The sequence below is a fragment of the Rattus norvegicus genome, chromosome 18 (assembly GCF_021556685.1).
Source record: "Rattus norvegicus strain SHRSP/BbbUtx chromosome 18, alternate assembly SHRSP_T2T, whole genome shotgun sequence".
Classification (NCBI taxonomy): Eukaryota; Metazoa; Chordata; class Mammalia; order Rodentia; family Muridae; genus Rattus; species Rattus norvegicus.
In genome coordinates this window covers 5247501-5267353 of record NC_141551.1, presented here as the reverse complement: position 1 = coordinate 5267353, position 19853 = coordinate 5247501, and the positions used below count along the sequence as shown (strand labels likewise).

General features: G+C 43.5%; 1 protein-coding gene across 5 annotated transcripts in view; it reads left to right on the top strand.

The window, feature by feature from the left end:
* Window positions 1-19853, top strand: part of Zfp521 (zinc finger protein 521) — a 295122-nt gene that overhangs the window by 23389 nt on the left and 251880 nt on the right. For all 5 annotated transcript variants that reach the window (XR_015642373.1, XM_087593012.1, XM_087593011.1 and 2 more), the window contains 1 exon segment: window positions 7141-7320. Coding sequence is in view for 2 of the 5 variants with exons in the window: in NM_001393860.1 (NP_001380789.1) it covers window positions 7141-7320 (180 nt within the window). In the remaining 3 variants the exon portion in view is untranslated.

Below are 19853 nucleotides of genomic sequence, written 5' to 3'. Positions count from 1 at the left end.
ATGGTTGAGCTCGAAGTAGGACGGGCGATGCTGTTATTTCTCATTTGAGTGCTGGAGCCTGGCAATTGCTTACCTCTACTAAGTCTTTGATTAAATGATAGACAGAATGGAGTAAGGGAATTCAACAGGGTTTTCTGATTGGAATTGGAGCCTCCTAGTGTTTGAAACTGTGCATGCATGTTTTTAAAACTTTGAAGGGTCCCAACTTGGTATCCTGAACAAGGATTATCACGTGTGCTGGATGGGATGAGGAGATAAACTCATGGTTGACCGCTTTGTCTTGATAGGGATTCTTCTGCGATGCTCCTCTTTGGTCTTCCAAGGAGCCTGACAGACTTGAGGACAGTCAGTTAAAACCGCAGAAATTCCAAATATCAGCAGCCATCTGTGGTCATGTAGAGGGAATTCTTCGTATCTGAATGGATTTGTAGACAAAAGGCAATGGGCAGATGAAAATAGTCCCACCTTTGTCTAGAAAGCAGTTACATAACTAGAAATGTAGTTCAGAGAATAGAGTAGGTGGAAAGTAAACATGGAAAAAAAAGCCATTACTTTTTTTTAGGGGGAGCAAGGTCTTGCTATGTGGCTCAGTCTGATCGCCAACTTGTGACCCTTCTGCCTTTTCGTCTCCAGTACTGAGATTACGGCTCTGCATCGTATCACCGGGCTGAGGAGAATACTGTATGTTTTTCAAGATTTATTTTATTTTGAGTAATGAGTACATGCTCGTCTGTGTGTGGGTCTGTGCATGTGAGTGTAGAAGCTTGCAGAGGTCAGAAAAGGGTCTCAGATCCCTTAGAGATGGAACCACGGGCAGTGGTTAACTGGCCATTGCATGTGCTAGGAACTAAACCGTGAGATCAGTCCATGCTCTTGTCCAGTGAGCTATCTTTAGCCCCAAGAGTGCAGTCTCCATCTCGACCATTTGAGTCTAACCATACTTGGGTTTGCTGTCTCGGGTCTCTGCAATGGTGGAGGCAGGATGGAGGCCACGCCTTCAAGGTGCTTGAGATTAGCTCCACCCACCACTTCTATTTGTTTGTTTGTTTGTTTGTTTACCTTGACTTGACAGACTAGAAATGAGGCAACTGCCAGCAGTGTGTGGCTAACAGCTGGCTGCCCAGTATGGCTTGCTACACACCTTCATTAAGGCTTCCTAGCCACTGTGTTAACAGGGTGAAATCTATTTTCCTCAAATCTGTTTTCAACTTTGGGGGTTTCAAGTTACAATGCATATCTAGAGTCCAGCAATCACAAACTAATGATCCCGCCTTTTAGTTTTGACCACCAGGATGGTTTTCTGCTTCTCGTTAAGGAAAACTTAGTGAGCACGGTTTGAAGAGGAATGCAGAAAGCTTACTTTTTTATATAGTTTGCTTTAAATGGATGCTCTCTGGTTTTCTGCTCAGGCTTCTAAAAATGTCAGCAAACATAGATGACTAGTGATTGTGCACTTCATTTCATTTACATATTTATTTATTTGTATTCGTGTGTGCACACATCCATACACATCTATGGTCATGCGTATAAACGCAGGTGTGTGTGTGTGTGTGTGTGTGTGTGTGTGTGTGTGTGTGAAGGCTCAAGTACATGTATGGACGTCAGAGGACGACCTCAGGTGTTGGTCCTCATCTTTGACCTTGTTCGAAACAGCATGTCTTGGTTGTATTTTTATTGACTCTCCCAGCTTGCTAGCCCCACGAGCTTCTGAGATTTATCCATGTCTGTACTAACCTGTGTACCCATGGGCTTGTGCTACTGTTACAGTTGTCTACAACAGGCAGGCTGGCTTTTCAGTGGGTTCTGGGGATTTGAACTCGTATCTTCTTGCTTTTACCACAGTGCTTTTACCTATTAATCTATCTCCCCAAACCCACATATGAACTTTAAATACAAGGTTAGGCTGTTAATTATCACTCAGCACAAGAGGGTTGTTAGCCTGGGGTGTTTGGTCATCTTTTGTAGTGGTTTATGGAAAATATGAGTACAAAATGTGTTTATATGAATTATTAGTTAAGACGTGGGATTTTAATGCCGAGACTTTGTAGAGAATATCCTCTTCCCTTTTTTACATTATATTTTTCATTGTTATTTAGTGTGGTGTTTTATTTGTGTGATCAAATGTGTGTGTGCCTGTGTGTGTGTGTGTGTGTGTGTGTGTGTGTGTGTGTGTGTGTCTGTGTCTGTGTGCCTGTGTGCCTGTGCCCCTGGAATCCTTTGTGCCACAGTATGCGTCCATCACGTTGGTCCCAGGGATCCAACTCAGGTTTGGTGGCAAGGCCTTTATCAGCTATGGCGTCTTCCTGACCCCTCCTCAGATACTTCGCAATGGAGCAAACCCTTACAGCTTTACTGCCCCGCTTTACTGTAGTATCTGGAGCAACATTTTTGGGGGGAGGATATTTAGTTTTTTTGGCTTTAACTAATTAAGTTCCTCATCGGCACTGTGTTGGTTAAGGTTGAGCAGTTCACACCATAGTTTCATTTGCTGAGAGGCTAGCTGTGCCCAAGTGGACCAAGTATTAGGAAACGGTTTGAAGTTTGAAGTTGTGCCCGGGCACACACGTAAGGTTTGGGGTTAAGTCATGTCTCAGCGGTCTCCCAGGCTAAGTGATCTTCCTGCCTTTGTATTTACGGCATCACTAGAATCTTGTGCTTTTGCCACTCTCATAAAAATGGAGTCTGTTTTTTAAGGTAAGGGCTTCATGCATGGAATTAACCAGGGAAAGCCTCGTTTATATCTCCTGCAAGGAGGACCCGGGCCTGCCCTCTTTCTCGATGCCAGAAGTTTTTATAGTAATACTTTGTATCTCAGCTCTGGCTTCTACCATTAAATGTGCTTTTTATAGAGTAGCAAGTTATAAATGTGGTGCAGCTACGGCGTATTAATCTTACGGCAGAGATTTAATGAGGCAGTTGTTTTGCGATGGACACTATTGGGAGAAGAGAGCGACAGAGTTTTACTTCATCACTGAGCTGCAGAAATATTCCTTGCCTGGTAATAATTATAACCACATGATCTCTTCATTTTTCTTTCTTTGGCTGGTGCTTTTCCGTGCAAAAGTGGCTTGGAAGGAGGTCCGTTTCTGGGCAGCAGAGTGGCTCGGAAATTGGGCTGTTTTTTTAGCAGTTTGACATTTTCGCTTTGATCGGACATGGCATCCTTGTTGCAAAGAGAGAACCATGTAAGACGGTTTCAAGCATTCAGATAGTCCCTGCCAGTCCGCTGAGACGGCTTTTAGGTATTCATTACTTTTACTTGACTTTTATATAGGTTATAAAAACGTAAATGTGGTGAGACCTCATTTTTACATGGAGACAGAATAGAATTTCTGCTGGTTGGCCTTAAACTGATCCCGCACTTGAAATTAATTGAAGTCCATGCCTTTATTGCCTCCAACACTTTTAAGCCGGGGCAATTTTTCATTTTCCCCAAAGTTGTAATTTTATTAAACCAAGTTGAAGCAATAACAGTCCTTGAGAAGAGGAGGAAGGAAAGAACTACCTGCCAGAGACCATAATGAGAGGGAAATCATGCCTCCTTCAAATCCTCACTCATAGGTAATGTTAACAAAGCTGGAAGCAGAATGCCACCATTTATTGTGCCTCTCTTTCCAAAAGCCAACCTTTAGTTCGGATCAGAAGACCGTGAGTCCAGAGTCCCACAGCCCCCCTCCCAAAGCATGAGCCAGAGTGTTGGGTCAGCAAGCGATCCTTCGTGATGGAGGCCACATGTTGGCGTAGCATCACTTGGGGTAGTGGGAGAGAGAGAGGTGCCTGAGGTAAAATGTGCTTTGCAGTGGCCCTTCAGGGGGAACGATGGGGGCTATTTTAAAATCCTGCCCTGTGAGAGGGTTTATAGGCAACAATGTGGTTGGAAGAACCAATGTCCCTCAGGCAGCAGGGCTGGGGGCAGGGCGACACTTCCAGGCATAGGTCTTGTGTTTATAACCCCTTAGGCTGAAGTCAGGGGTTTGAATGACTAGCAGAGTAATACAATTATTTTTTATGATTGGATCTCAAAGGACTTTATAAAAACTCCATCACTGAGGCCATGTGCAATTACTGAAGTGTAGCCACCTGTGGGAAAGAAAATGTTTGACAAGGCAAGCTTTCTAGATGCTTCCCCACACCCACTGGCATCAGGAACAGAGACCCCCTCACACAGATAAACACAGCGTTTGAATGGCCAAGAAAGAATTCCTGGAGTCAGTGGAGGTTGTGGGGGAAATGCCTCATCACAAAGAAAGAGACTGAGAATCTAGTACTCCCTACACGGAGGCCTCATAGGCTATAATCGAACCCGCCTCCCAGAGGGTCCCACTTAAGTGTTGACCTAAAAACAAATCCGCCAGTTGGCTGGAGCAGGCATCCTAAAGTTGCACCAGAAGTGAATAAGCTTGACTGACTGCAGTCCCTAAAGGGTTCTATCTGTAAACCCAGAAGTGCAGGCAAAACATTTTTATTAGTCTTAAAATGACCCTCACTCTAATAACCAGCCACAGGGATGGAAGCACGGGCCGGCCGGAGCTCCTCCCTCGCGTTGAAGAGCAGGAACACTGTGCTTTCCTGTTTGCTTGGTATCTTTGCTATCAGAGTTTTGTAAAATACTCGTACTACTGAATGATAAGGAAGGTGACTTATCCTTTCTCTCTGCATATTACTTAAAGTACTCAGTCTCCTTACTTAAAAACAAGCAGGTCTGTAAGCCCGATGCCCAGCATCTAAATAACCACATTAAAATTCAAACCTCGACACCCACATTTCCCTGAATGCTGTCAGTTTTTTCAGAAACTGAAACCCTGGCTAAAGAAGGAAGAATGTTCAGCATGTGCATCCTGCCCCCAGCAAGCACTTACTGGCGTGGGGTCACTTTGTCGAAGTGGGACAGTTATTTCCTTTTATGAATCGCCCTCTGGGTTGGCAGCCTTTCCCTTCTTGGCTTTGGTCTGTGAGAGCTCTCTGGACCATTACCAATGTGTTGAGTCTGTAAATGCAGACGGAACATTTGAAGTCAGGAAACGCCAGTGTGGTGGGTTATAACGTGTCAGTCTTGGAGAATGTGGGCATGTGGATGTTTTTTAGATCTGGAGTCGACTGGTCTCTTCCCACACAGTACCAAGAAGGGGCCCTTTCCCTTCATTATTAAATAATACCGAGCCCTCGCATGGAGATGGTGCCGGGCTGTATAGAGAGCATCTGTGGACCCCAGTCAGTATATTGAGCTGGGTCGTATGGTAGGTGTTGAGATAATCACTTTTCAGACATCAAAACAACCCCGATTACCAACTTACTTAAATACTACATTCCTTAACACAAACAAACGCGAAAATCACCTGCTGTCTGAGATGGGGCACTTGCTTTTCCCATGACCCAGTGGGATTGCGTATACATTGAAACAAAAGTCGACTTTGGTTTATCCGTAGGGCACTACGTCAGTTTCAGATCCAGAGGAAGGCTTTGAACAACCACCTGCCAGATGCAAAAGGCCATGCAGTGGGCTTCCGAGGAGCGTGCGACCACGGTAGCAGTAGCTACAAACTTTCTAAGAAAGATTTGGCCAACGCTGGTCTTGTAGATTCTTGGCTGTAGAATTTCAAATATTCAATGAAATATCACATATCTCGTATTTAACCCAGTGTAGTGCAGGCATTAATAATAACATTCTACCCATATTAAAAATATGGCTTTAGGTGATACGTTTGTTAGGTACCTTGATACAACCCATTTGTAATTTACATTGATTAGACAGGATCTTAAGATAGAAACTCTGAACTGGGGGTATGGCTCAGTGGGTAGGGTGCTTGCCTAGCATGTATGAAGTCATGGATTCCATCCCCAGTGCCACATAAAACTGGCCTGGTGGTTCCTGCCTCTTAGCCTAGCACTGTGGAGATGGAGGCAGGGAGAGCAGATATACAAGGTTATCCTTATATAGCCTTGGCTATATAAGACTTTATCTAAAGACAAAAAAATTGAAAATACAGTTTATATCTGATTGCGGAGGACTTTTCTATGGTTAGAAGTTAATATCCCCCAAATTAAGCCCATGATGATTCTAATTTCTTCTAATGTAGTTCTTGTTTTTCATCCCCTCACTCCATGCCTGACATCCCTTTCCTTCTCTGATGCCTCTCTCTCTTTTCATTTCTACAGAGAACAAAGGACTTAGGGTTTGGGGGAGGTCCTTCTCATCTTATCCACATCCATCCATCCATCCATCCATCCATCCATCCATCCATCCATCCATCCATCGTGTGTGTGTGTGTGTGTGTGTGTGTGTGTGTGTGGTTCTGATGATAGTTGACCTCTCTTTAGTGAACCAAGTGACAGCATATATAATCTATACATTGCTATACATGGAACTTTTCAGTACTTACAGTATCTGTATCATACTCCTTGTTTGTCCTGCCATTTGGTGATCATTCTTAGGATACAGAGAGGGATATTTATGATTTGCATGCATGCAGCTTTGCCGTACTGATAACATCGCTTTAGATTGCTAACCCAATTGTAATTATAATTTTGTCCATATCTATGTTTGTTTTTCTGTATAATTTGGAAATCCAGAAACAGGATAACATGTTTTTGCTTGCATTTGTGTTTGAAAGGGTGCTTGGCTGGGTGGTAGGGCTTGCTTTGCACTCACTACACTACAGATAATGGAGTAACTGTTCATTTTGACCAGTTTATAAGCAAAGGTCAATTTCTTGCCTATGGTAATTAGCTTGGTTGGTTCTAGGCTTTTGTATGGTCTGGTAATTTCCCATGAAAGAATATATTTAGCAGAAAAGAGTTCATTCTTAGAAGTCTTTGCATTGAAGACTGTTTATTTTAAAAGTGATTTATCTTTCTCTTTTAATGAAAAACCTCTAAAAGGCAGTTTAAAAACACAAAGTGAAGTTTAAGCATGGTTTGTTTGAAGGGGGCAGTGTGTGACCAACCCTATACGGTGGGGAGAAAGCCTCAGCTAATAGCACCAATGGACACTTTTGATCCTGTGATTACATTCGGAGACCAAGCCCTCTGTTGCAGCTTCCAGGGAAATACTCTTCGTGGTTTTGGTAGCAAGAGGATGAGATGCTGCTTTACAGGAACCCATCTTTAAAGCTCATACTTACATTCTCGCTTTCCTTTCAGACCCCAACTGTAAACTTGAAGACAAGATTGAAGATGGGGAGGCAGTAGACTGCAAGAAGAGGCCAGACGACGGGGAGGAGTTGGAGGAGGATGCTGTGCACAGCTGTGACAGCTGCCTCCAGGTGTTCGAGTCACTGAGCGATATCACAGAGCACAAGATCCATCAGTGCCAGCTGACAGGTAAACAGTGCCAATCCTGTCCCTGCTCCCCACACTGTTCTACTGCTGATTTTCTCCTTCCAGTTTGTTTCTTTGTGTGGTTTCTGCCTCTAATTATTTTGCTCTGTACAGTTGAAACTCTAGGAAAGTGGAGCAGGGATGTGGAGACGTGGTGAGGCCATCTATGAAGACATTGTGTTGTATTCTTAGCCAGCCTGGAATGCAGACTGCTTTCAGGGTGGTTGACTGGACAGGCCTGACAAGATATACTTTTCTAAAAATTCCAGAATGGTTGTCTGGGGGCAGCCTCAGTGTTAAAGTTCTTTAGAGTATGAAAATATATATATATACACATATATATATCATATATATACATATATATTTATATTTATACATAAATACATGCATATAATTTTGCTTACTTTTTTCTGAAATGTTAGGAATACAATGGAATATTAGATGTCTAAAATAAGACAAGAAATCTTTTAAATATTTTCTAAGTTTGTTAACATCTATTAACTTATTTTAACTTAAATATTACCTCTTCAGAAAAACCTTCTCTGATCCTGCTGTAAGCCAGGGGCCCTTTTGTATTCTTTTAAATGACTACATTAGACTCCAGTGTTTCTTTTGTAGTTACTGTTCTGGGGTATTGTTCTAGTTACTTTCCTGTTACTGAAATAAAACACTATGACCAAAAGCAACTTAGGGAGAAATGTTTTTATTTCACTGCGTAGTTTATAATCTATCAACCAGGGAAGTCAGAGCAGGAACTCAAGGCAGGAACTGGAGGCAGGAGCTGATTGCTGAGGCCATGGAGGGTTGCAGCTTACTAGCTTGCTCTCCATCGCTTGCTCAGCCTGCATTCCTACTGCACCCAAGACCACCTGCTCAGGAGCCGTACCACCCACAGTGAGCTGGGCAATCTCATCAATCATGAGTCAAGGAAATGCCTAACACAGTTGCTCCTGTGGAATCATTGTCTCAATGAAGATGCTGCTACTTTGTGTCAAACTGACATAAAACCTAGTCAGCACAAGTATCATGTGGAGGACTTCACACAGATGCTTCAACTGAACTATGTCCCTATCCCTTACTACTTGATACCTGAACACTGCAGCTCTCACCAAGAGGGTGCGTTATCTGCCTCCATCATTAGACTTTGGGCTTATGAGGGGCTGGGGCTGTGTGTATTGGCTGAGCCCAGCACAGTGTTGGGATGTTACTTAGCTACTCACTAAGGCTGCCATGACACTCTGCTATGCTGCTCACTGAAAGAGGAAAATGGAACACCCCACTGAAACACAGCGTGTGCAGTGTGATGACTGAATAAACTGAAACTTGGAGAATATATTCCTCCTCACAATATAGTTATCTTTGATATCCGTGGATTGGGTGTCTCTCAGTTCTACACCTGTCCATCAAAAGTACTTGACAAATATTTTTGTCCCAGGCTCAGACTCTATCCTTTCGTTTTCTTGTCCTTATTTCCTATGTAATATATGTAACTGCTCACTTAGCATTTGTATCGTAAAGCTGGTAATAAGGACAACTTAGAGTGTACAGGATGATGTGTATAAGGGCGTGGTTGTTCTACGCCGTTGTGTACATGGGACATCTGTGAATTGTGGTGTCCTCTAGGGAACCGAAGCTGATTCCCTCATGGTCACCAAGGGTCAGCAGATAGAAGGCAGGGATGTGTGTTGGTTGGCTTGGCTACACGACCATGGACCACATAGTGTCTTCCTCACTATTGTCTACATGTCGTATTTCACTCACTGAAGCTGCCACATCTCCTGTATGGCTGTGGGCGGTTCTCTTCCTATCACAGTCTTTCTTTCAGTAAGGATGGTTTCCTAGACAAGTTGCTCTCCAACTGTTTTTCTAGAATGTTTTATTTGCGTAAGATTTTAATGGGTGTTTCATTTTAACAAGGTTTCCTGAGCAGATTATTATGGCAGCGTTGGATGGAATCCAGGAAAACAGAGTTCGTTATTAAAGTGCACCTTGGCTCGTCTCTTCAAGGCGTGGGGGGTGCTATGAGCAACTTTATTAAGCGGTACAGTCTTTCTGGCAGGAAAGGCCTCCTTTTTAGAATCGTTCCTCCCCCGCCCTCTTCTTTGACATGGTCTAACTCAGTATCCTCTGCTGGCCTGGATCTCACAGAGATCTCCCTGCCTCTACCTCCTGGATGCTGGGATTAGAGGCATGTAGTTAGAATGATGTGTATTAACACACTGGCTAGAATGATGTGTATTGACTGCCTTTTCCTATTTTTACAACTTTGTGAAATTTTCGGTATTAGTTAATTGGTTCACGAGGTGCTTATATTCTGTATTATTTTATTTGTCTTCTCATTTCTTTTCTCTTTTGTCTCCATTGCTTACCATGATTTTCTTACTGTTTAAGTAGTCTCAAAATATTGCACCCCTAGAATGCAGCTTGTGTATTTCCTGGGGACCCATCCAGTTTTCTGACCAATGTGCAGTTACCAGATTCAAGAAAGTGAAAATTTGTTTAAAAATAATTTAATACTCATTTCATCATCATGATATCTGATCTATAGTCAGTATCTGAGTTAGAACAAATTGTTCCAGTAATGTCCTTTGCACTCTTTTCTGTTTTGCCTCATCCTGAATACAGGATCACATGTAACTTGTAATTGTCAAGTCTCTTGTGCCTGCTCTAATCAGGAATTCCTTCTCTACCTTTCCTTGTATTTTTTGACGAGGGGACTTTTGCAGAGTTTCTGACAGACTTTGTAGGATTTCCATCTGAGTGGGTTTGTCTGTTTCCTCATGGTCATAGTCAGGCTCTGTGCTTGTGGCAAGGCCACCAGTCTGATGCCACCCCCTCCTTACGATTGCACCCTGGATGTAAATAGCATTAGTGCATTCCAGTGGTGTGACGTTTACACCAAGGACTTGATTTCCGTGGTGTCTAGCTCTCTTGTTCAGTGTAACTTATTGTGTCCCCTTCATTTACAGTGCCCAGACACTTCATGGGAAGATACTGTCATAGCTCAACTTCATAGAACTTCAGTCACTGTTGGTTTCCATTGACATAGCAGAGTCCTTGTTACTTGGCTCATTAGTAGTTCCCTTATTAATTAGTTTCTTTGTATCAGCCTTGATTTTTAGTTTACTTTACTCAGTGATTCATAGTTCATTGTGTGTGTGTGTGTGTGTATGTATGTATCTATCTATCTTCTGTCTGTCTGTCTGTCTCTCTGTCTATCATCTGACCATCCATCCATCCATCCATCCATCCATCCATCCATCCGTCCACCCATCCATCAATGCATTATCTATCTATTGTGTATTGGGAATCGAACACAAGGCCATCTGCTGGAAGGACTTTCACTACTGAGCAACGTCTCCAGCTCTCTGTCAGTTTTTTGATGTACTTACTGTCCTAGATTTAGCCCATGAGAATAAATTCCAACTATGTCCTTACATGTCTGTTTAATTTACCTCTGTCATTACTGGGGAACTTGCTTTATTTTTGGGACAAACAAAACCTCGGGGTCATGTTCTTTTCTTGTCTAGTTATGTCCTGTAATCAATGTTGTTTTGGTGATTATTACCATTTTTAGTTTTTGGTTGGATAGTGTGATATCAGGGTTAATTTTAGGAAGTAGGGCATTTAGAAGTCATGACACTGTGTGCTCCGTGCCACATCTTATCTATAGAGCTTTCTACTGATTGAGCCAGTACATGTACAAATATGCTCATATGAGTTGTAATATACACATCATATGGCCCATAACCTACCCATACAGAAGTGAGCACACTCTATGTATTTCCCTTGGATTCTAACAAAAACCCTGTGTTTGTATATGTCCAATTCAACCTACGGTCTCAGGCACACCCTTCTTTTTCTATCTCTGTTGGTCACTGTCTTCTGGGATGATTAAAAACCTGTCTGCTGCGGTCCTCAATGTACTGAGTCATTTGCTTGAGCCTAGAATACACATTAAGTAATCCCCCATCAGCTGACTCATATAACCCTGATAAGCACGTTAACCAATTACAGTTTAGCGTCTTCTGCAATTGGTAAGTCTATACTTTAATGCAGCGTTTGCATAAAATAACATTAAAATGTCGTGATTGGGCAGTGTGACTTTTTGGCAGAAGGTACTGTATCCTTTTCACACGCAGATTTTCTCTTCCATTAGAGTCTTCTCCGCCCTGTTCTCCTCATCAGTTTCCACCCAAAGTACCCAGATCTGGAGTTCTGTAACCACAGATTTCATCTGTAAATGGGTCCGGACACTGTGATCACTACAACCTCTTTTCTCTGCATCTCTGTCTTTGGTGTGCTGTGTCACGAGAACTCCTCATGCTGTTTGAAAGTGTTTTGTTTTTCACCATCGAGGGTGATCTGCGTGCTCAGCACACAGTACCGTTATGAGGCCGAGCTGCACTATATGCCCCCTCGTCTTTTTCTGGACACTTGGATTACTTTCTTTTCCTCTTGGTTATCTGAATTAGGCTGGAGTGGACTCGTGTCTTTCTTTGGGTTAATTTGCTTGGGTGGATAGCAGGACTGGAGGGGCTGAGCATTGAGGAGTCTGAGGAGGGAAGATACCTGTTTGTAGACACGTCCAAGCCGGTCCCCAAGATGTTTGTTTCCTCGTACTGCTGCCAGCAGTGGGTGACTTCTGGTGACCACCCGCCCATGCCAGGGTTCACACTCCAGTCTTCTGAAGTTTGTCTTTTCTCTTGGTATGAATTGATCTTCCTTGTGGATATGTTTCAGTTGTCAGTTTACATACACTAAGGTGACTTTGTTTAATAGCTCTTTTCCCTAGAACACAGATTTTTGTGAAAATCCAGGGTCTCACGATGACTGGCCTAGAGTAACTTACTGTGTAGACCAGGCTAGCCTCAAACTCTCTGCCTCCTGAGTGCGGAGACCAAAGGCTTCACCAGCTCCATCCAAGAATCCTATTACATGCAGACAATTAGGGAGCATGTTCTGTATAGATGAAGCTGTTCACTCACGCAGAATCGCACTTACATGAGCACAAAACCGTGGACGTGCACTGACCAGTGTGAAGGGAGCCAGTGAGAAATCCCCTCTAAGGTGAGAAGGGACTGTCTGTCCTGATGTCCTGCTTCAGGTTTCACTCACTCATTCATTCATTCATTCGTTCATTCATTCATTCATTCGTTTCTCCATTCCTGTGGTATTTAGGATCGTATCAGGGTTCCGTGCTGTACTTTTGGCTAGTTTGTGAGTTCTTCTGTCTTCCACCCTTCTCCACCCTTTCAACTCCCCCAAACTAGATAGGGGAGAAAAAGGACAGAAAGGAAAGGGGCAACATTATCATTAGACTACTTCCTGCTGACTCAGGGTGTCACCTTCCTTGGTAAGTTTGATCTTTGCTGTCAGGATATCTAGTTTCTTCTTCTCACCCATTTGTGCATGGCTACTTGACAAACTGCAAAGAACCGTGTCCAGCCACCATTGGGCGAACCAGCTGCTCCTAATGGGGGCTCTCGAATTTACGTATCCTCTGAAAACTCCCTAATTCCAACTGTCACATGCTTGCAAAAACTATCTACGGCTGGCAAAATCACGTCCCTGCTGCAGCACAAGGCAAATCACAGTCAGCTGCTGTCGACTGTATGGAGTGGCCCCGGATGACCACAGCTGGGATTAAAACTAAAACGCATTCCTATATTCTCTCTGTGTTGTTTTCTTTTAAAGAAACCAAAATCCTCACAACACTACACATGCTCGGCAAGCATCCCACCACTGAGCTATACCTCCCAATCCTACAGTTACTTTAAAGGTTCGTGTTGAAAGTCAGTACTGAATCCCCTTACTGAGCGTGCTCCTGCCACGGAGTGCCTGGTTGACACTTAACTGCATTTCGGCTTCATGAATCAGAAGAGAAAGGGGTCACTGCTGTCTGATTTTAATGGAATCTGCTGAACATGGTAGGGTAGAGGACAGCTCATATTTATGGGTTAAATACTTATTTTTTTCCTTTAAAAGTAATAAAATTTTGGTCTCTCTGGATCTAAGGCTTTGAGAAAGCTGGGGTCTGGCCTGTGCATTTTAATTAAAGGTCAAAGAACACAAGTGACTTACTGAATGAATGACTCATGTCAGAAAAGGACAAACCTAATGGGTTTTGTTTCTGGGTACCAAAAAAAGAAGTAACTAGAAGTGAAGAAGAAAAGAGTGATGGTGATGGAAATCTGATATTGGTGCTGGTGGTGGTGATGATGATGGTGATGGTGGTGGTGGTGGTGGTAATGATGCTGAGTGTGTAAATGCCAGTGTTTCTCAACTTGTGGGTTGAGACCTCTTTGAGAGACCCAAAGGGGTTGCCTAAGACCATCGGAAAGCATACGTATTTTCATTGTGAATTTAATAGCAGCAGAATTACAGTTATGATGTAACCAGGAAATAATTTTGTGGTTGGGGGATCACCACAGGATAAGGTATTTAAAGGGTCACAGCACCAGGAAGGTCGAGAACCACTGGCGTATGCGTTTGTATTGGTGGATGGGGGTATGTTTAGGGGTGAAGCCAGGGTGGGAGGCCAGAGAGGGAAGAGCAGAAATCACAATAACCACATTAGGTGAAGGTGTGCGGCTTGAAATTTGCCTTGGTGGGAGGATGCGGTCCAGTCTGCGTAGGATTGCACGTGAACAATTTTAATTAAAAGGGCGATGTGGTGGAAGTTAGGGGACAGCGCCCGTGATTATCTTCCAGCTACGGTAGTGCACTCTCTAGGAACCACCTGTTTTTAAAACCTCCAGACAGACAAAGCTGAGAGAGCAAACCAGGCATTAGTGTTTCTTCCTCTCTTCTCTCCGCCCACGCTTGTCTTTTGCTACTCTGTTTCATTGGTTTGGAGTTTTGCTTTATCCACCCTGCTTGTGTCTTTGTTACCTGTTCTCTGCGTTTTTTCCATTCGCAGACTTTTAGTTTCCTTGCCCACGCCCCACCATTCCTTCTTCTGCGCCTCTCAGAGACTCTCACGGAATTCCCAGTTATTCTTGGATCCATGAGGACTCATTCTGTTAATCTTGTTGCCCTTGCTTAGCTGCTTGGCTCTGCCCAGGTAGACTGCAACCTGGAGGTATTTCCGTGAATAATTTGTGTGAAGAAAGTGTGAATCTGAGTGGTGTGGTCCAGGACGTAAATATAGAGTAGAATTAGGCAAGAAAGTAGCTGCGTCTCGTCTCGTGGATTTACAAAGCAGAAAACAGGTGTCTGATGGTCTCAGGCATCTGGGGGTCACACAGGCTTCTGGGGCTCACACAGGCTTCTGCGGGTTGCTGGGTTGTTCTGCTGTGGGACAACCAGAGAAATTCTACCTTGGCTCTTTCTTTCTCTTTACTGTAGGATTTCTTGGTAACTTCACAGCTATTCCTTTGGTGATTTTTGTCCCCAGATATGATGCAGATTCTTTGACCAGTCTGCCTCTGTGGACACTGCTCACCCGAAATCAAAAGACTAAGTCCTGGAGGAGCTAGCCTGAGCCAAGCCGGTCCAGGTGATGATCAGGACATGAAATAGCAGAGCGGCCTCAGCTGTGGTGCAGGGAAGGAGGCGGGGATGGAGGAAGGCACTCATTGCTTCCGGGAATCTGGATCTTAGGAGTGTTTTGGAATTTGAACACTTTTTGAGAAGCAGGTCGATCTAGAGTTTGACCAAACAGCCCCACACCTAGCCAGGGACACTGACACCTGTGCAGATGAGGTTTCTCTTCTTTGTTCCAGGGTACTGTCATTTTTTTCTCTTCCAGTCTGTAATCCAGCATGCATAAGTAAATTACATACCATTCTTGCTTGAAGGAAGGTGGACAAAGGTGAAGACAAATTCAAATCCCACTCTTCAGTTGGAGCCTCAGCTGGAGCCATAGGCGCGGCCACCTGCCTGGCCCAGCCCTGCTGTGTATTCCCAGAGACTGGGGAGGGAGGGGACTCAGCCCTCCAGTGCTGTTGGGACTCTGATGCAGAAGACAGATTATCAAAATATATATTTACAGAAGGGAAAGCACAGAGAACCTTTCATTGTACTAATCCACAAACCCTATCATTTCTTGCCAGCTCCCTCAGGGGGTGGGGAGGGCTGCGAGCCAGAGGAGTCTCATCACACGACTCTACAAAGCTTTAATAGCAGGGTGCTGTGGCGAGGGCTGAGATTACAGGACTTTATTATGCTTACAAAACGGAGTAGGAACCAGCATTGTAAATCATCAAGACTAAGCTACACTTAACGGGATAAATGTGTAAAGTGCATTTGGTAATATGGTTTGCTCCTCACTCCGAGTCCTCTCTCTCTTGTCTTCTGCTAATTTGCACACTCGAGCTGTCTGCCGAGCGCTCTTTCACCTCATTAATGTGGATTGCTTGGGCGCATATGCAGAAAATGCCAAGTCGATGGGGTCGGTTCTTCACTGGCGGCCGCCATACTGTCGGTAGTCCACTTAGTAGAAACACACAGGACAGGAAGGTGATGTGTTTGTGAGAACACACATTCGCAAATCGGATTCATAGAGCTCTAGCCACATAGGAAACTCCTTTTCATCCCTTTTTTCCTTTCTGTTATGTTAAGTTTTTGATAGATGAATATGTGATTACTGTATTTTCAGCATTTCCACCCTCCTCCTTCCTGTCCCAGCTCTTCCCATGCTCTCTTTCCAATTCATTACCTCTTCCTTTATTATTACCAACATCATCACCATCATCACCATCACCACCACCACCATCACCATCATCATTATCACCATCATCACCATCACTACCACCACGATCATCATCATTATCGTGTGTGTGTGTGTGTGTGTGTGAGAGAGAGAGAGAGAGAGAGGGAGAGAGAGAGAGAGAGAGAGAGAGAGAGAGAGAGAGAGAGAATACAATCTATTGAGTCCTTTTGTTGTTGCTTATAGGTATATATATTTAAGGATGACCTCTAGGGATTGTGTAACATACCAAGGGTTTATCCTTTGTGAAGACTAATTCTCCCTCTCTCAGGAGTCACTGCCTGCCTGCCTTGCTCCCTCCCTCCCTCGCTCCCTCCCTCCTCCTGACTACCTCCCTCTCTCCCTTCCTCCCTCCTCTCCTTGTTCTGTTTCTGAGCTTGGGATATACTGATCTCCGGTGAGTGCTGTACTGCTGAGCTGTGTCCCCAGTCCACGCTGTTGCTGGCATTGTTAGGATCTCTCTAAATTGTTCACTCTTATAACCAAGGCTGACTTCTAACTTGAGATCTTCCTGCCTCCACCTCTCGGTAGCAGGTGTGAGCTGCATGCCCATCAGATAGTTTTGCTGCAGGACAGTGAGGGGAGATGTGACTGGTAGAAGCATATTAAAACTGCATTTAGAACCCATTTTCCCATTTTCTCAGAAAATTGTAAGTTGAAGTAAACTATGCAGAATCTTTAAAAGTTTATTTCATTGTAATTGAATATGAGGCATTGTAGGTTTTATTTGCATATTTCCATAATAAACTCTATATTCATTCATTATGTTTTTATTAATCATTTATATAATGATTATATCTATACTCATCATTAGAACAACTCTAGAGTCTCTACTGCTGTCCGGAGAAAGGGCTTCAGCCAGCCGTGCTCTCTTCCTCCATCTGGGCGGTGACTAAGTCAGCTATGAATTTAGGAAAGAGTAGTTCACAATCGGTTAGCAAGTGAACTCCTTTCTCTGGTTTTGGAGAGTCAGTTCCCTTTTTACCTGCTGTAAACACTTGTTATAGCAGCACTGGTGTTGTTTGCTATGGCAGATTAAAAATAAGTATGACATTGATTGTAAGTGTGTGTGTGTGTGTGTGTATGTGTATGTGAGTGTGTGTGTGAGTGTGTGTGTATGTGTATGTGAGTGTGTGTGTACATGTATGTATGTGTGTACGTGTATGTGTGTTTACATGTATGTGTGTGTATGTGTGTATATGTATGTGTATGTGTGTGTATGGACATGTGAGTGTGTGTGTGAGTGTGTGTATGTGTGTGTACATGTATGTGTGTGTATGTGTGTATATGTGAGTATGTGTATGTGTACATATGTGTGTATGTGTGTATGTGTGTGTATGTGTATGTGAGTGTGTGAGTGTGTGTGTACATGTATGTGTGTATGAGTGTGCGTGTATGTGTATGTGAGTGTGTGTATATGTCTATGTGTGTGTGCGTGTATGTGTATGTGAGTGTGTGTATGTGTATGTGAGTGTGTGTATATGTGTGTGTATGTGTATGTGAGTGTGTGTATGTGAGTGTATGAGTGTGTGTGTATGAGTGTGTGTGTATGAGTGTGTGTGTGAGTGTGTGTGTACATGTATGTGTGTGTATGAGTGTGTGTGTATGTGAGTGTGTGTATGAGTGTGTGTGTGTTTGTGAGTGTGTATGTGTATGTGTGTGTATGAGTGTGTGTATCTGTGTGTATGTGAGTGTGTGTGTATGAGTATGTGTGTGTATGAGTGTGTGTGTATATGAGTGTGTGTACATGTATGTGTGTATGAGTGTGTGTATGTGTGTGTGTATGTGAGTGTGTGTATGTGTGAGTGTGTGTATATGTGTATGTGAGTGTGTGTATGTGTATGTGAGTGTGTGTATGTGTATGTGAGTGTGTGTATGTGTGTGTATGTGTATGTGAGTGTGTATGTGTGTATGAGTGTGTGTATGAGTGTGTGTGTATGAGTGTGTGTGTATGTGTGTGTATGTGAGTGTGTGTATGTGTGTGTGTTTGTGAGTGTGTGTATGTGTATGTGTGTATATGAGTGTGTGTGTGTATATGAGTATGTGTGTGTGTAGGTGAGTGTGTGTGTGTGTATGAGTATGTGTGTGTGTGTATGTTGGGAGTGTGTCTCTTAACACAGCACACATATGGCTATTATAGGGCAGTTTGGAGAGGTTGATTCTCTCCTCTCACCGTGTGTGTCTCTGGGTTTGAATTCAGATTCCCTGATAAGAGTCTTTATCTGCTCAACCATCCTACTGGCCCTTTTTGTTTATGTATTTGGTTCCTTATCTGCTGCTCTCATGTTAACGTGCTCGTGAAACTGCTACTGAGATTCCTTTTGTCATTAAGACTCTTAGAATGGTTTCTATAGCGTAACGGGTTTATAAGGAGCCAGACCAGTGAGTTATGTTTTCTTACTGTAGCTGATGATGCATTACGTGTGTTAGCGTTATTAAAATCAAATAGCTCACGTGCTGAAAGGGCAGCTTACAAGAGCATCGTGTTGTGTGTTTCCGTGTCATCTCTTGCTGGGTGTTCATACTCCCAGCCTGCTCTTCCTAAGCTGTGGATCACAGGACAGCTGAGTGCAAGCAGGACGCTCCGGAAGCTTGGGCTCACTGAATGGAAAATGAATGGTACATTCACGTAGCTCTCTCAAGAAAACCGAGGTGGACCCTCTGCCATTAGATAGAACTATATGTATATTATTACATTCTCTGATTAACTCGAGTATTAAAATGGTACTTAAAGAGTCTTACAGTTTCAGAAAAAAACGGCGTAAATCTGTGTGTTCAAAAGTCTTACCTTTGAACGTCTGTTAAAACACAGTAGTTTTACAAAACGACTTTCCCTTCATTGCATAATCAAGAGTCAACACTATGATCTAGTTGCCGTGTAACTGAGAATGGCTATCTAGTGATCCAGCTGTCTGGTTTCAGCATTCATTTGCCCCAAACTTGTAAATAAAGTGTCAGGAACGCAAACCATGGGAGAGTATCTTTAAGAACTTCTAGCCTGTCCTTGATGTCCATTGCTGGTGATTAAAGCTGTCTGTGTGTCCCTGTGGATACATATAAAAATTGTAAACCAAGAGCTGTATTTCAGACATGAAAGCCATGGGGTCTTTTGTGAGGAAGATGAATTCAAAGAGACCCACAATTTCCAAGTCTTCTGCAGTCATGCTGGCCACTGTGTCCACAGGGCTGGGCCATGTGCACAGCACAGCTCTCTTCCCATGTCGCCTCTTCTGGGTGTGAAATCTATACTATACAGCGAGATGGAGAAAATTTCACATTTTTGCCCGAGCACACTTGCTTCTGTTTTAAAGGGCATTCCCCTTACGATGCTGGTAATGGGCATCTCTTTCTCTTTTAGACTATGGGTCACTAAAGAATTTATGAAAAGTAGATAACTTTCCAATCCTACTCTTTGTGCTAAGCCCCTGTCTGGGGAGACTGTCCTCAGGGACTGGCCCAGGTGTCACAGAGGTCAGTGACCTCTTAATAGGTCTTGGAGGCAAAAGCAGGAATCCTTCTCCCCTGTGCCCCAGGGCTTGGTTTCTTTAAACTTCAAGGAGTTGGGCTGGGAGTCTCCTTCCCTCCTTCCACTGTACCTTCAGGGGAAATTGATCGATTAGAACTGGTTATTCCACCAGCTCTGAACCCTTCCCTCCCTCCTTGTTCCAACTGGAGCTTCTCAAAGTTTAAAGGGATCGTGCCTCCTGGGTGAGCGGTAGGATGAATGTAGGTAGATTACCGAGTAGAGCTCTTTGAACACACATTAGAACTGCTAAAAAAAAAATATTTGCAACGGTAGGGAGTATCTGAAAGCAAAAGGGAC